The 16,684-nt window shown below is 43.4% G+C and overlaps 1 protein-coding gene across 3 annotated transcripts in view; it reads left to right on the top strand.

Moving 5' to 3' along the window:
• paox (polyamine oxidase) overlaps nt 1-13,077 on the top strand; it is a 34,050-nt gene extending 20,973 nt beyond the window's left edge. For all 3 annotated transcript variants that reach the window (XM_090235690.1, XM_090235696.1, XM_021606278.3), the window contains 9 exons: nt 818-994; nt 1,281-1,411; nt 1,498-1,685; nt 2,498-2,688; nt 4,251-4,420; nt 4,549-4,634; nt 4,742-4,854; nt 11,661-11,809; nt 11,906-13,077. In XM_090235690.1, coding sequence (XP_090091816.1) covers nt 818-994; nt 1,281-1,411; nt 1,498-1,685; nt 2,498-2,688; nt 4,251-4,420; nt 4,549-4,634; nt 4,742-4,854; nt 11,661-11,809; nt 11,906-12,058 — 1,358 coding nt within the window. In that variant the 3' untranslated portion in view covers nt 12,059-13,077. The remainder of the gene's footprint in view (nt 1-817; nt 995-1,280; nt 1,412-1,497; nt 1,686-2,497; nt 2,689-4,250; nt 4,421-4,548; nt 4,635-4,741; nt 4,855-11,660; nt 11,810-11,905) is intronic.
• The last annotated feature ends 3,607 nt before the right edge of the window (nt 13,078-16,684 follow it).

Genomic DNA, 16,684 nt, shown 5'->3' with positions numbered 1-16,684 from the left:
GGGCATATAATGTTAAAACAACGCAGACTATGGATGGTTTTACACACATCCAAACTTTTCACAGTAGCTGGACAAAGATCCAATATATGCAGAACAAAAATGTAGCATGCAACAATTTCAAAGATTTTACCAAGTCACAGTTCATATAAGGAAATCAATTGAAATAAATGTATTAAGCCATAATCTGACTGCAATGTCGCAGTCATGTTGGGCCTGGGCGGGCTTAGGCCCACCCACTTGGAGCTAGGCCCAGCCAATCAGAATGAGTTTTTCCCCACAAAAGGGCTTTATTACAGACAGAAATAACCCCCCACCCTAAATAATCCTGCAGAAGCGAAATTTGGAGGTCCTGGGCTGGCGTGGGCTTCACGTGGTCTGACATTGTGAGACCAGTTGGACGTACTGCCAAATTTTCTAAAACAACGTTGGAGGCGGCTTATGGTAGAGAAATTAACATTCAATTCTCTGGCAACAGCTCTGGTGGACATTCCTGCAGTCTGGCCATCTACTCTGATTTCAGGGCACTCTCATCTGATTGTGCCAGAGTGCAGAATAACTGATGAATTTAGAAATGGGCAACACCCATTGAATATGACCGGTGTCAATAAACATTGTCAAAAAAGCATGTGATACAGTAGGCTGTAGCTTTATCAATATACGGTAATATATCAAACCATGATGCGTCTTTAACTGCAGTCTATCATAAAACCATAGCACTTATTTTTATTGCTGTGTAATTGTGTAACCTACTCATATGCTGTGTGTTGCTAAACTTGTTTGAATGTATTACACTCTCCCTTCCCACTCTCTCCTCTAGGTAATAACATCATAGAGATTGGTGCTAACTGGATCCATGGTCCGTCGGAGGCTAACCCAGTGTTCTGTCTGTCCAGACAGTACAGCCTGCTGGACCCAGAGAGCCTGACTCCGGAGAACCAGGACCTGGCTATAGGAGGTCACCCACCATGGGTACCAAACTGGTTCTCCAGCTCTGGTAAAAAGTTGGGCCAGACAGAGACTGATTTTAATGGATGAAAATGTAATATTATGTCACCCAGTCAGTTTTTTTTTCTTTTTTTTTGTCCGTCAGAAGTTAAAATGAGTTGAACTAACATGAGTTGCGTATGTACAAGCGACAGACCAAACTGTGGATGCGCTCTCCGTTCCCTTTTTTTTTTTTTTTTTTTCGGTCAATGTATGAACCCCATAGAAAAAACATTGGCTCATACAAAGTCTTAGCTAGTCAGTAGTTTGTTAGCATTGTGCTATGTTTCTACCAGGTCATAAGCTGACTCCAGAGCTGATGGGTCCTGCTGTAGAGCTATTTGCTGAGGTGTTGGAGGAGGGAGGCGAGTTCAGCGAACAGGGAGGAGAACCGTATAGCAGTGTCGGAGAGTTCATAAGGACAGAGGTACGTCACACATGCGCCCACACACATACACACACCGTATACCTATATCTCTTGTCTGCCTGTTAAATGTGCGTGTGTGTGTGTAGGTGCGTCAGCGTGCAGCAGAGCGGTGGCAAGGTGACAGTCTGTCCTGTCAGTCTGTCCGTCTGTCTTTGATCAGTACTCTGTTGAAGGTGGAGTGTTGTGTGAATGGAACACACACTCTGGACACGCTGGGCCTGGGAGCCTTTGGACTGTACAAGACCTTGCCTGGATTGGACTGCACCTTCCCCCGGTCAGTTTGTGTGGGGTCGCAGGGGATGGGGAAAGCAGGGGTGCGGCTGGGTTAAATGGAATAGTAACTGAAATCTGCACAATGACTGTACTCCTATAACCTCTCACAATGTAGCCTAATATAATATTAGTAGGCTACAAAATTAACATTTGGTGTATCGTTTTACGGCAAGCAACAATTTTGTCTCTGGAACAGGAGTGGAGAGAAATTATGTATTTATTTCAGCATCTTAAGAGACTGCGAATGGACCGTTAAGTACTTTGCAAACGTGCCATCTTTTTCGGAGAAATAAAGCTGACAGTAGGCTATTTTAACCACATAAAATATGCATCCAAGACCAACTGAAATATTATTATCTGAATCTTGATGGATTGTTTTCACAGCTTTTCATAAAACCGGTCAAACTGTTGTCATTTGGAAGTTTTACAGAAAATCTTTCCGGGTTATTGCAGTTTCTCCCCGGTCTCTAAACGTTAAAGAATAACTTTACAGATGTCAGCTACATTATTGATACATTTATTCTATTGATGTTATGACTTTATTCTGGTGAGCAAGGCTTTATTAAGTATTCTAGGGCAACAAGTAATGCCCGAAGAGAAGCTGTGTGTATCTAATTCTAAACAAGTTGAGTAACAAATAGCCTACCAAATGTCGTAAATTCTAAGCATAAAATATCTAAATTAGGCTGTCAAAAAATCCTTCTGCTGTGTGTGTGTGTGTGTGTGTGTGTGTGTGTGTAGACATCGATTGCACCTTTCTCAGTTTACCGCTGTGTGAGTGACTTGACTAGACTGCTGTTCTGTCTCTTTCAGAGGTTATGAAGGGTTAATCGACAACTTGATGAAAGAGCTTCCTGCTGGGATAGTCTCCTACCATCGACCAGTCAGTTGTGTCCACTGGCAGAGGGTGGTGAGGAAAGGAGGGAGAGAGTACCCTGTTGTGTTGGAGTGTGAAGATGGAGAGAGAATCCCAGCGGACCACGTCATCCTCACTGTCCCTCTCGGTAGGTCTCACACACACACACACACAGATGTCAAATGACTACTGTTAAAATGTTCTCTTATATTACATTTTATGACCTCTCTTCTAAGTTTCTAAACATTAACCTTTTATAACCAGTAACAAACATTGTGACCGTACCTTCTCAAAGAACTGGAAGTCTGAGTTTTCTGTGCTGACAGGCTACCTAAAATAGGCACCATGCCATGTCTCTCTTCTCCTCTCATTTACAATTTTTTTTTTAGAACAACCTCCAAAGCTACAATGGACAAAAATATAAATGCAGCAATTTCAAAGATTTTACTGAGTTACAGTTCATATAAGGAAATCAGTCCAGATTTGCATCTGTTGGTCACAAATAAAAAAAATTTTTAAAGTAGGGGCGTGGGTCAGAAAACCAGGCTGTTGATTGTGGGATGTCGTCCGATTGCTCTTCAATGATTGTGCCAAGTTGCTGGATATTGGCGGGAACACGCTGTCGTACACGCCGATCCAGAACATCCCGAACATGCTCAATGGGTGACATGTCTGGTGAATATGCAGGCTATGGAAGAACTGGGACATTTTCAGTTTCCAGGAATTGTGTACAGATCCTAGCGACATGGGGCCGTACATGAGCATGAGGTAATGGAGGTGGAAGAATGGCACGACAATGGGCCTCGGGATCTCGTCATGGTATCTCTGCGCATTCAAATTGCCATCGCTAAAATGCAATTGTGTTCGTTGTCCATAGCTTATGCCTGCCCATACCATAATCTCACCGCCACCATTGGGCACACTGTTCACAATGTTGACATCAGCAAGCCGGTACAGTTCATCGGTGAAGAGCACACCTCTCCAGCGTGCCAGTGTCCATCGAAGGTGAGCAGTTGCCCACTGAAGTCGGATACGACTCTGAACTGCAGTCAGGTCAAGACCCTGGTGAGGACGACGAACACGCAGATGAGCTTTCCTGAGATGGTTTCTGACAGTTTGTATGGACATTTTTTGGTTCCGCAAGCCCCCCGTTTCATCAGCTGTCGGGGGTGACTGGTCTCAGACGATCCCGTAGGTGAAGAAGCTGGATGTGGAGGTCCTGGGCTAGCATGGTTACACGTGGTCTGTGGTTGTGAGGCCGGTTGGACATACTAGCAAGTTCTCTAAAATGACATTGGAGGCTGCTTATGGTAGAAAAATGAACATTTAAATTATCTGTCAACAGCTCTGGTGGACATTCCTGCAGTCAGCATGCCAACTACACGCTCCCTCAGAACTTGAGACATCTGTGGTATTGTGTTTGACAACTTCACATTTTAGTGGCCTTTTATTGTCCGCAGCACAGGGTGCACCTGTGTAATGATCGTTCTGTTTAATCAGCTTCCTGATATGCCACACCTGTCAGATGGATACTAACAGGGATGTAAACAAATTTGTGCACAAAATTTGAGAGAAATTTGCATAATGTGCATATGGAACATTTCTGGGATCTTTTATTTCAGCTCATGAAACATGGGACCAATACTTTTTACATGAAGTGTTTACATTTTTGTTCAGTGTACCTAATAATATCTACTATTATTCTATCAGGTTATCTGAAGAAGCATCATGGTACCCTCCTCTCCCCTCCTCTACCCCTCCACAAGCTGCACTCTGTTCAGAGGATGGGCTTTGGAACCAACAACAAGATCTTTGTGGAGTTTGACCAACCCTGGTGGGACGATGACTGTGAGGTCATATACCTGGTCTGGGAAGACGAGGTATGAAACACAAAGCATGCGGTGAAAAGAGTATTGGGCCCAAAACGGATCCTTGAGGAACACAATATATATCTATCATTGCAAACACACAGACAGTAACAGTAGTTTTTTTTACTGTTGCCTTCTAGTCAGACTTGGTGGACCAGGTATCAGATGTGGAGAGACTCTGGATCAAGAAACTGTTTGGTTTCACTGTCCTCAAACCCACTGAGCGGTAACTAAGACGTACACACAAACTAAAAATCTCAAACTCAATGTCTTGAACTCCCCACGCCTCTTGCCTCTCACCCTCTTTCCCCCTCTCTACCCCTGTCTCTCCAGGTATGGCCATGTTTTGTGTGGCTGGATCGCTGGTCATGAGTCTGAGTTCATGGAGACTCTGCCAGAACAGGACGTCACACACTCCGTAACACACCTTATACGCAGGTTCACAGGTAAACCTTCTAACATCTAACCCCTCCATCACATGCCTCATACGCAGGTTAACCCATTGTACTTTCATGTCTGTAATCTACACGTCAGTCAGTAGTGTGTTAATCTTTTGTTCCCTTTTTGTTCGTTGAGGCGGACTTGCTACTACTAGGTATTCCTGCTTCCCCACGGTGGAGTTGCTTGGGTAGCTCTATTGTTTAGTATAGTGTTAAGTCGCTTGGATATTCTGAACGGACCTTGCTTTGGTCAATAAGGCCATCTAGCCTGGCTTGGACTGAAAAGACCAAGCTAGCAGCCTTGACTTCCTGTGAATGAAGCTTTCCCCCAGCTTAATGGCAACCCCATTCCTATTTCCAATTCCTGGAGTTGGAGGATTTCGAGGAATTGGGTCTTGCGTGCACCTCCGATGAGGAAGCAGCCAATTTAAACTTGGCTAGGCTAACCACCGGAGCGAGGGGCCTTAACACAGGTCTGAGCGACCAATGCGCGACCAATGCGCCCCTCCCCCTTGGTGTCTCATTGCTGGGATTCATTGATGATTCCTGCCTGTAGCTCACTAGTCCCTTTGAGGTGTCTAGTGGTACAGGTTATGGGCTCTGTAGGCGATTGGTTGTTGGTAACGGAGTCGAGGGAACAAGCAGGGTTGGATCCCGAAAGGAGCGGTCTTTCTCGAGCTCAACACTTTTCATTCCTGGGAATTCTATTTTTTTATGAATCGCCCCTGGGTCATTCCACCTCAAAGCACAAGAAAAAGGGGTTATGACACCCACCCCATCTCAGATTGTTCAGAAATCGTTTATTATGTTGAAAACTGATAAAATTCGCATTCCTGCAACATTACTTTGTTGAAATAGAATTTTGATCTCTGGGAAATTAAGCTAATTGATTGCACCCAAATTGGCATTTTTAAATTTATAGGATTCATATATTTTAGTAAAGTACCTAATATCCGATTTGGACCAAACTTATTTGGACATAAAAAAAAATTAAAAAGCCACCCATGGACACGCCACGCCAGTCCCACCCCAACAACGAGTATATAGTATCAGTGCTCCATGTCTGACAATTAGTATGGAGCTGCGGCTCGGAGTATTGATTCTTCATCCTTGGATATGAAGTGTGAAAATGCTAATATAGGTTCCATTGACTTGCACTGGATCTGTGCCAGAAACACAAAAAAAAAGTTAGCATTTTAAACATTGGCCAGGTAAACAAAACCAAAGCGTGGGTTTCTGTCATACCTTGACCATAGACTGCTTACAGGGTAAGGAAACGAATATGTAATTTGGGTGAACTATTCCTTTAACATTGAGGGGAGGGGTGATTCTTACATTTTAAAATAAAAAAAATCACCTAAAAGCATGAACAGAACCATCTAGTCGTCAGAACCTGATAATATCAGGATGTACAGTGCATTCGGAAAGACCCTTTCACTTTTCCCACATTTCGTTACTTATTCTAAAATTGATTAAATCATGTATTTTTTCTCATCACCCTATACACACAATACCCCATAATGACAAAGAAAAAACTTGTTTTTAGAAATGTTTGCAAATGTATTTAAAATTAAAAACATATCTTATTTACATAAGTATTCAGAGCCTTTACTCAGTACTTTGTTGAAGCACTTTTGGCAGCGATTACAGCCTCGAGTCTTCTTGGGTATGATGCTACAAGCATGGCATACCTGTATTTGGTGAGTTTCTCCCATTGTAATCTGCAGATCCTCTCGAGCTCTGTCAGGTTGGATGGGGAGCGTTGCTGCACCGTTATTTTCCGGTCTCTTCAGAGATGTTTGATGGGGTTAAAGTCTGTGCTCTGGCTGGGCCACTCAAGGACATTGAGATTTGTCACGAAGCCACTCCCGCGTTGTCTTGGCTGTGTGCTTCGCCCCAGTCTGCGCTCTGAAGCAGGTTTTCTTCGTTCATCTTTCCCTCGATCCTGACTACTGAAAAACATCCCCACAGCAGGATGCTGCCACTACCATGCACTGTAGGGATGGTGCCAGGTTTCGTCCAGACGTGACACATGGTGTTCAGGCCAGATAATCTTATTTCTCATGGTCTGAGAGTCCTTTAGGTGACTTTTGGCAAACCAAGCAGGCTGTCATGTGCATTTTACTGAGGAGTGGCTTCCGTCTGGCCACTCTACCATAAAGTCCTGATTGGCAGAGTGCTGCAGAGATGGTTGCCCTTCTGGAAGTTTCTGCCATCTCCACAGAGGAACTCTGGAGCTCTGTCAGAGTGCTCAGTTTGGCCGGGCTGCCAGCCCTAGGAAGACTCTTGGTGGTTCCAAACTTCTTCCATTTAAAGATGATGGAGGCCACTGTGTTCTTGGGGACCATCCTCTCTCGGAGCTCTACGGACAAATCATTCGACCTCATGGCTTGTGTTCTTGCTCTGACATGCACTGTTAACTCTGGGACCTTATATAGACAGGTATGTGCCTTTCCAAGTCATGTCCAATCAATTGAATGTACCACGGGTGGACTCCAAGCTGTAGAAACATCTCAAGGATGATCAATGGAAACAGGATGCACCTGAGCTCAATTTCAAGTTTCATAGCAAAGGGTCTGAATACTATTTAATATATATATTTTTTTAATCTAAAAACCTGTTTTCATTTTGTCATTATGTGGTATTGTGTGTAGAATGAGGAACATTTTGTAATTTAATCAATTTTAGAATCAGGCTGTAACGTAACAAAATGTGGAAAAGTGAAGGGGTCTGAACTTTCGTAAGCACTGTAGGATGGGACAAAATCTTTAATTTGTCATGACTCTCCTGATAGGATCCAAAGATCAGGTTACAATGGATCAGTGTCTACTGAGCCCTCTCACCCGCAGAGGGGAGGAGGAATTGGTGTGGAGGTTTTATGACACCTCACGTCGATCGTAAATTGTAGGCAGCAGACAACTCCATTTGGTCTCTTGTATTGGTGAATGGAATACCTTTGTTCCAGAAGGTTTTACCGCTCAAAAACTCTTAACGTCCAACAGTGAACACTGGGACAATATTTCAACATCTGAATGTGGGGAATGATGAGAGACGGAATATGGGAAATGAATGTCTATTTTGTGATGTCATAAAAATGGTATAAAAGTGATATAACAAATATTGTAACTTGAAGAGCTTTCACACTGTGTATATCAGGTTTACATCCTTTACGCTGTGTAGGAAATAACAAGGATGAAGATAATATTTTTGTAAAGATAGGAATGTGAATTTAGTTTTCTAACAAGATCATTGTTTTTGATCTTTTGCCCTGTAACTAGCCATGCCCGAGGGAGCTCAGAGAGCGTGTCAGTATGATGGAAATAACCCTTTTTACCCAAGTGTATAAAAGACTGAGTTAATAATTAACATTTCAGACTAGAAGGACCACAAGCTGCAGCTTGGTCTCCATTGGTCACTACCCTGAAAATCAACATGAGTTGAAGAAGACAAAGTAGCCTCTAACAATCAATGTTATGTTGAGTAGCTGTTCTGTGTCTAAGAAAGTGAATTTAAGTAGGACCATCTGGTTATTCTCTTCAAATCATCATCTACTACACAGCTCTCATCACAACTCTTCGGATCATCGACACTGCTCATTAGCTGTCCTTAGAAGACCACTCTTCCAGAACGAGTGAAAGTAAACACAGACAACTAAGGAGAAGGACACAAGATGCGGCAGGGTAGCCTAGTGGTTAGAGCGTTGGACTTGTAACTGAAAGGTTTCATGTTCAAATCCCAGAGCTGACAATCTGTCGTTCTGCCCCTGAACAGGCAGTTAACCCACTGTTCCTAGGCCGTCATTGAAAATAAGAATTTGTTAAGTTAAATAAAGGTAAAAAAAAAAAAAAAAAATGTCACAGAGACTTACACTTACACTCTTCACAACTGTCTTGGTGTGTTTGGACCATGATAGTTTGATGTGGACACAAGGAACTTGAAACTCTTGACCCACTCCACTACAGCCCTGTCGATGTTAATGGTGGTCTGTTCGGCCTGCCTTTTCCTGTAGTCCATGATCAGCTCCTTTGTCTTGCTCACATTGAGGGAGAGGTTGTTGTTCTGGCACCCCAATGCCAGGTCTCTGGCCTCCTCCCTATAGGCTGTCACATCATTGTCTGTGATCAGGCCTACCACTGTTGTGTCGTCAGCAAACTTAGTGATGGTGTTGGAGTCGTGTTTGCCATGCAGTCATGGATGAACGGGGAGTACAGGAGGGGTCTAAGTACACACCCCTGAGGGGCCCCAATGTTTAGGATCAGCGTGGCAGATGTTTTGTTGCCTACCCTTACCACCTGGGGGCGGCCCGTCAGGAAGTCCAGGATCCAATTGCAGAGGGAGGTGATTAGTCCCAGGGTCCTTAGCTTAGTGATGAGCTTTGTGGGCACTGTGGTGTTGAACCCTGAGCTGTAGTCAATGAGCAGCATTCTCACATTGGTGTGAAAGGGCAGTGTGGAGTGCGATTGAGATTGCGTCATCGGGCGTCCCGGGTGGCGCAGTGGTTAAGGGCGCTGTACTGCAGCGCCAGCTGTGCCATCAGAGTCCCTGGGTTCACGCCCAGGCTCTGTCGTAACCGGCCGCGACCGGGATGTCCGTGGGGCGACGCACAATTGACCTAGCGTCGTCCTGGTTAGGGAGGGCTTGGTCGGTAGGGGTGTCCTTGTCTCATCGCGCACCAGCGACTCCTGTGGCGGCCCGGGCGCGGGCGCTAACCAAGGTGGCCAGGTACTCCGACACATTGGTGTGGCTGGCTTCCGGGTTGGATGCGCGCTGTGTTAAAAAGCAGTGCGGCTTGGTTGGGTTGTGTATCGGAGGACGCATGACTTTTAACCTTCGTCTCTCCCGAGCCCGTACGGGAGTTGTAGCGATGAGACAAGATAGTAGCTACTACAACAATTGGATACCACAAAATTGGGGAGAAAAAGGGGTCAAATTAAACAACAACAAAAAAAGAGATTGCGTCATCTCAGCAATATTCTTGGGATGTCTGGCGTGAACTGCTCTCTTGAGATCATGCCACAGCATCTCAATCAGGTTGATGTCAGGATTCTGACTGGGCCACTCCAGAAGGCATATTTTCTTCTGTTGAAGCCATTCTGTTAATTGATTTACGTCTGTTTTGGGTCGTTGTCCTGTTGCATCACCCAACTTCTGTTGAGCTTCAATTGGTGGACAAATAGCCTAACATTCTCCTGCAAAATGTCTTGATAAACTTGGGAATTCATTTTTCCGTCGATGATAGCAAGCTGTCCAGGCCCTGAGGCAGCAAAGCAGCCCCAAACCGATGATGCTCCCTCCACCATACTTTACAGATGGGATGAGGTTCTGATGTTGGTGTGCTGTGCCTGTTTGATCTCCACACAGTGTTGTGTTCCAAACAACTCAACTTTAGTTTCATCTGTCCACAGAATATTTTGCCAGTAGCACTGTGGAACATCCAGGTGCTCTTCTGCAAACTTCAGACGTGTAGTAAGGTCTTCTTCCATGGTGTCCTCACATGAACACCATTTAGTGTTTTACGTATCGTAGACTCGTCAACAGATATGTTCTCATGTTCCAGAGATTTCTGGAAGTCTTTGGCTGACACTAGGACTCTTCTTAACCTCATTGAGCGTTCTGCTCTGTGCTCTTGCAGTCATCTTTGCAGGACGTCCACTCCCAGGGAGAGTAGCAACAGTGCTGAACTTTGTCCATTTAGTGGACTGATGAACATCAAGGCTTTTAGAGATACTTTTGTAACCCTTTCCAGTTTTATGCAAGTCAACAGTTCTTAATCTTAGGTCTCCTGAGATCTATTTTGTTTGAGGCATGGTTCACATCAGGCAATTCTTCTTGTGACTAGCAAACTCAAATTTTGTGAGTGTTTTTTATAGGGCGAGGCATCTCGTCTCATTGATTGGACTCCAGGTTAGCTGACTCCTGACTTCAATTAGCATGACTTCAATTAGAAGTCATTAGCGAAGGGGTTCACATACTTTTTCCAACCTACAGTGTGAATGTTTAAATTATGTTTTCAATATAGACAAGAAAAATACAATTTGTGTTATTAGTTTTTAAGCACACTAAGTTTGTCTATTGTTGTGACTTAGATGAAGATCAGATCAAATTTGATGGCAAATTTATGCAGAAATCATGGTAATTCCAAAGGGTTCACATACTTTTTCTTGTCACTATAGCAGCAAGGGTTACCTAGCGGTGTACGTGCCCACTACCCAGGGGTCTGGCAGCATCTTGGGCGGTGGCAAGTTGGGCATCACCACACTTTTGTGAGGTTTGTCGCTTGGATGTCACTGCTCCAAGTGTAGCACATAGCGTGCTGACAGGAGAGGGTCTAAGGCAGTGTGCAATACCCAGACGACTGCATCTTGCAGGTTGGCGGTCTGGGTGGTCTTCCATGGGCTATTTCACTTGGTATCCATTGGGTCGACTTGGGACAGGATTACATTTCCCCATAGTTGTGTTGTACCTAGAGTACCAACTGAAAGTGAATGTAACGTTATGACTATAACTACTTTTCCTTGGAAGAAAATGAGGTACAACGTCTGTTTGGCCCTGCGCCACCCGGTTCTGGGCGCAGTGAGGTGTGGTACTGACTTGAAGGAATATATCCGAGCCTCAGAGTTATCACCTGTGGAAGACAGGGCTTCCAGCAAGGTGTGGATTTCATTGGCCTCGTCAGGAGTGACTTTAGTTCTTCAATATACGTTGTGACTGTGTTACTCCACATAGTTGGATTGTACCTCCTTTTCCCTCCTTCAGGGAACAGTAGTTATAGTCATAACGTTACGTTTCTGTGTGTTTGTCTGTGTGTGTAGGGAACCCAACCATCACCCCACGGCGTGTTCTGAGGTCTCAGTGGTTCCATGACCCATGGACCTGTGGCTCCTACACCTACACCGCTACTGGAACCTCACTGCAGGATATACACAACCTGGCTGAACCACTACCACAACAAGGGGAACAGGTATACACACATACACAGTTCATATGGTGTATTCTGTCATCTTTTGACCCACTTTCTCTCATATTCTCTCTCTTATATATTCTCTCTCTCTCTCAGCCTCTCCAGGTGTTGTTTGCTGGAGAAGCCACCCATCCTTCCTTCTTCTCCACTGTCCATGGAGCGCTGCTTACTGGCTGGAGGGAAGCTGGTAGACTCATATCTCACTACTCCGCCCCCAGCACATTCCAGCCAACCAGATCAAAGCTATAAGGACAAGAACTCACTCGTTGTAAAAGTGTTATATACTGAACAAAAATATAAATGCAACATGCAACAAGATTTTACTGAGTTACAGTTCGTAGTAGGAAGTCAGTCAATTGAAATAGATAAATTAGCCCCTAATCTATTAATTTCACATGACTGGGCAGGGGCACCGCCACCCACTGAGGAGCCAGGCCCAGCCAATTAGAATGAGCCCCCCCCACACACACACACAAAAGGGCTTTATAACTGACATAAATATTCCTCAGTTACCTTTTATTGTCCCCAGCACAAGGTTCACCTGTGTGATCATCTTCCTGTTTAATCAGCTTCTTTATATGCCACACCTGTCAGGTGGATGGATTATCTTGGCAAAGGAGAAATGCTCACTAACAGGGATGTAACCAAATTTGTGAACAAAATTTGAGAGAAATATGCTTTTTGTGTATTGAAGATTTCTTGAAAAAATGTTTTTTTTAAATTTAGGCTCAAGAAACATAGGACCAACACTTTGCATGTTGCGTTTTATATTTTTGTTCAGTATATCTCTGGGTATAAGTTACCCTTATGTTTAGTTCTAGGATCCGCTTACAAGTCCTAATATTAATCATTAGGGGAGAAGCAAAAACAGAACTTAAAACAGTGTGTAGGGACAACTTGATCTTACACAAAAGGGCTCCATATCTTTGACTGGCCAATGTGGGTTAATGTTCCCAGAACCTATTGCTACTGAACCATTTGTTGAATATTATGATCTTCACCAAATATTTGTTTTAAGAGATTATTCACGATTTGAAATTGTTTTGATTATTACTTAAATCAAATTAATTGCAAGCCACTCAGTCTCATGGTGTCTGATTTTACTGTTAACAATTGGTGTTTAAATCTAATGATTTTAGATTTCATAATGTTCACCATTACTTTCAGTGTTTTGTTATTTTTTTATGTAATGTTTAATATCACGCCTTAAATCTGTCCTCTTAAATATACTGTTCATATCAATAAAAAACGTATGTATTGCACAAAAACTTTCATAGGAAATGTTTTGTACTCTCTTTTATACACTGCTCAAAAAAATAAAGGGAACACTAAAATAACGCAATGTAACTCCAAGTCAATCACACTTCTGTGAAATCAAACTGTCCACTTAGGAAGCAACACTGATTGACAATAAATGTCACATGCTGTTGTGCAAATGGAATAGACAACAGGTTGAAATTATAGGCAATTAGCAAGACACCCACAATAAAGGAGTGGTTCTGCAGGTGGTGACCACAGACCACTTCTTAGTTCCTATGCTTCCTGGCTGATGTTTTGGTCACTTTTGAATGCTGGCGGTGCTTTCACTCTAGTGGTAACATGAGACGGAGTCTACAACCCACACAAGTGGCTCAGGTAGTGCAGCTCATCCAGGATGGCACATCAATGCGAGCTGTGGCAAGAAGGTTTGCTGTGTCTGTCAGCGTAGTGTCCAGAGCATGGAGGCACTACCAGGAGACAGGCAACCCAGCAGCAGGACCGCTACCTCCGCCTTTGTGCAAGGAGGAGCAGGAGGAGCACTGCCAGAGCCCTGAAAAATGACCTCCAGCAGGCCATAAATGTGCATGTGTCTGCTCAAACGGTCAGAAACAGACTCCATGAGGGCCTGACCTCCACAGGTGGGGGCGTTTGGCATTTGCCAGAGAACACCAAGATTGGCAAATTCGCCACTGGCGCCTTGTGCTCTTCACAGATGAAAGCAGGTTCACACTGAGCACATGTGACAGACGTGACAGAGTCTGGAGACGCCGTGGAGAACGTTCTGCTGCCTGCAACATCCTCCAGCATGACCGGTTTGGCGGTGTGTCAGTCATGGTGTGGGGTGGCATTTCTTTGGGGGGCCGGACAGGCCTCCATGTGCTCGCCAGAGGTAGCCTGACTGCCATTAGGTACCGAGATGAGATCCTCAGACCTCTTGTGAGACAATATGCTGGTGCGGTTGGCCCTGGGTTCCTCCTAATGCTAGACCTCATGTGGCTGGAGTGTGTCATCAGTTCCTTCAAGAGGAAGGCATTGATGCTATGGACTGGCCCGCCCGTTCCCCAGATCTGAATCCAATTGAGCACATCTGGGACATCATGTCTCGCTCCATCCACCAAAGCCACGTTGCACCACAGACTGTCCGGGAGTTGGCGGACGCTTTAGTCCAGGTCTGGGAGGAGATCCCTCAGGAGACCATCCACCACCTCATCAGGAGCATGCCCAGGCGTTGTAGGGAGGTCATAGAGGCACGTGGAGGCCACACACACTACTGAGCCTCATTTTGACTTGTTTTAAGGACATTACATCAAAGTTGGATCAGCCTGTAGTGTGGTTTTCCACTTTAATTTTGAGTATGACTCCAAATCCAGACCTCCATGGTTTGATAATTTTGATTTCCATTGATCATTTTTGTGTGATTTTGTTGTCAGCACATTCAACTATGTAAAGAAAAAAGTATTTAATAAGAATATTTCATTCAGATCTAGGATGTGTTATTTTAATGACTTCAACCTAAGTGTATTTAAACTTCCGACTTCAAATGTGTGTGTGTGTGTATATATACAGTGCCTTGCGAAAGTATTCGGCCCCCTTGAACTTTGCGACCTTTTGCCACATTTCAGGCTTCAAACATAAAGATATAAAACTCTATTTTGTTGTGAAGAATCAACAACAAGTGGGACACAATCATGAAGTGGAACGACATTTATTGGATATTTAAAACTTTTTTAACAAATCAAAAACTGAAAAATTGGGCGTGCAAAATTATTCAGCCCCCTTAAGTTAATACTTTGTAGCACCACCTTTTGCTGCGATTACAGCTGTAAAAAAAATACAGTTTTATATCTTTATGTTTGAAGCCTGAAATGTGGCAAAAGGTCGCAAAGTTCAAGGGGGCCGAATACTTTCGCAAGGCACTGTATATATATATATATATATATATATATATATACAGTTGAAGTCAGAAGTTTACATCTACTTAGGTTGGAGTCATTAGAAGTCATTTTTCAACCACTCCACACATTTCTTGTTAACAAACTATAGTTTTAGGAAGTCGGTTAGGACATCTACTTTGTGCATGACACAAGTCATTTTTCAAACAATTGTTTACAGACCGATTATTTCTCTTATAATTCACTATCACAATTCCAGGGGGTCAGAAGTTTACATACACTAAATTAACTGTTCCTTTAAACAGCTTGGAAAATTCTGATAGGCTAATTGACATAATTTGAGTCAATTGGAGGTGTACCTGTGGATGTATTTCAAGGCATACCTTCAAACTCGGTGCCTCTTTGCTTGACATCATAGGAAAATCAAAAGAAATCAGCCCAGAAAATTTGTAGACAAGTCTGGTTCGTCCTTGGGAGCAATTTCCAAACGCCTGAAGTTACCACGTTCATCTGTACAAACAATAGTACGCAAGTATAAACACCATGGGAGCACACAATAATGCGGAAAACTGGTGCGAAAAGTGCAAATCAATGACTTGTGTCATGCACAACAAAGGACCTTGTGAAGATGCTGGAGGAAACAGGTACAAAAGATATCAATATCCACAGTAAAACGAGTTCTATATTGACATAACCTGAAAGGTCGCTCAGCAAGGAAGAAGCCACTGCTCCAAAACCGCCATAAAAAAAGCCAGACTACGTTTTTCAACTGCACATGGGGACAAAGCTTGTACTTTTTGGAGAAATGTTCTCTGGTTTGATGAAACAAAAATAGAACTGTTTGGCCATAATGACCATCGTTATGTTTGAAGGAAAAAGGGGGATGCTTGCAAGCTGAAGAAGACCATTCCAACCATGAAGCACAGGGGTGGAGGTATCATGTTGTAGGGGTGCTTTTCTGCAGGTGGGACTGGTGCACTTCACAAAATAGATGGCATCATGAGGGAGGAAAATGATGTGCATATATTGAAGCAACATCTCAAGACATCAGTCAGGAAGTTAAAGCTTGGTGGCAAATGGGTCTTCCAAATGGACAATGACCCCAAGCATACTTCCAAAGTTGTGGCAAAATGGCTTAAGGACAATGAAGTCAAGGTATTGGAGTGGCCATCACAAAGCCCTGACCTCAATTCTATAGAAAATTTGTGGGCAGAACTGAAAAAGTGTGTGCGAGCAAAGAGGCCAACAAACCTGGCTCAGTTACCCAACTTTTTGTGAGAAGCTTGTGGAAGGCTACCCGAAACGTTTGATCCAAGTAACTCAATTTAAAGGCAATGCTATCAAATACTAATTGAGTATATGTGAACTTCTGACCCACTGGGAATGTGATGAAAAAAATAAAAGCTGAAATAAATGATTCTCTCTACTATTATTCTGACATTTCACATTCTTAAAATAAAGTGGTGATCCTATCTGTGCTAAAACAGGGAATTTTTACTAGGATTAAATGTCAGGAATTGTGAAAAACTGAGTTTAAATGTATTTGGCTAAGGTGTATGTAAACTTCCGACTTCAACTGTATATATACAGTCAGTACTAGTCAAATGTTTGGACACACCTACTCATTCAATGGTTTTACTATTTTCGACATCGTAGAGTAATAGTGAAAACCAAAGCTATGAAATAACACATGTAGCAACCAAACAAGTGTTAAACAAATCAA

The sequence above is a fragment of the Oncorhynchus mykiss genome, chromosome 1 (genome assembly GCF_057628025.1).
Source record: "Oncorhynchus mykiss isolate SJ-2025 chromosome 1, ASM5762802v1, whole genome shotgun sequence".
NCBI lineage: Eukaryota > Metazoa > Chordata > Actinopteri > Salmoniformes > Salmonidae > Oncorhynchus > Oncorhynchus mykiss.
Note: the sequence above shows the minus strand (reverse complement) of the source record. Positions and strands in the feature narration are given on the sequence as shown.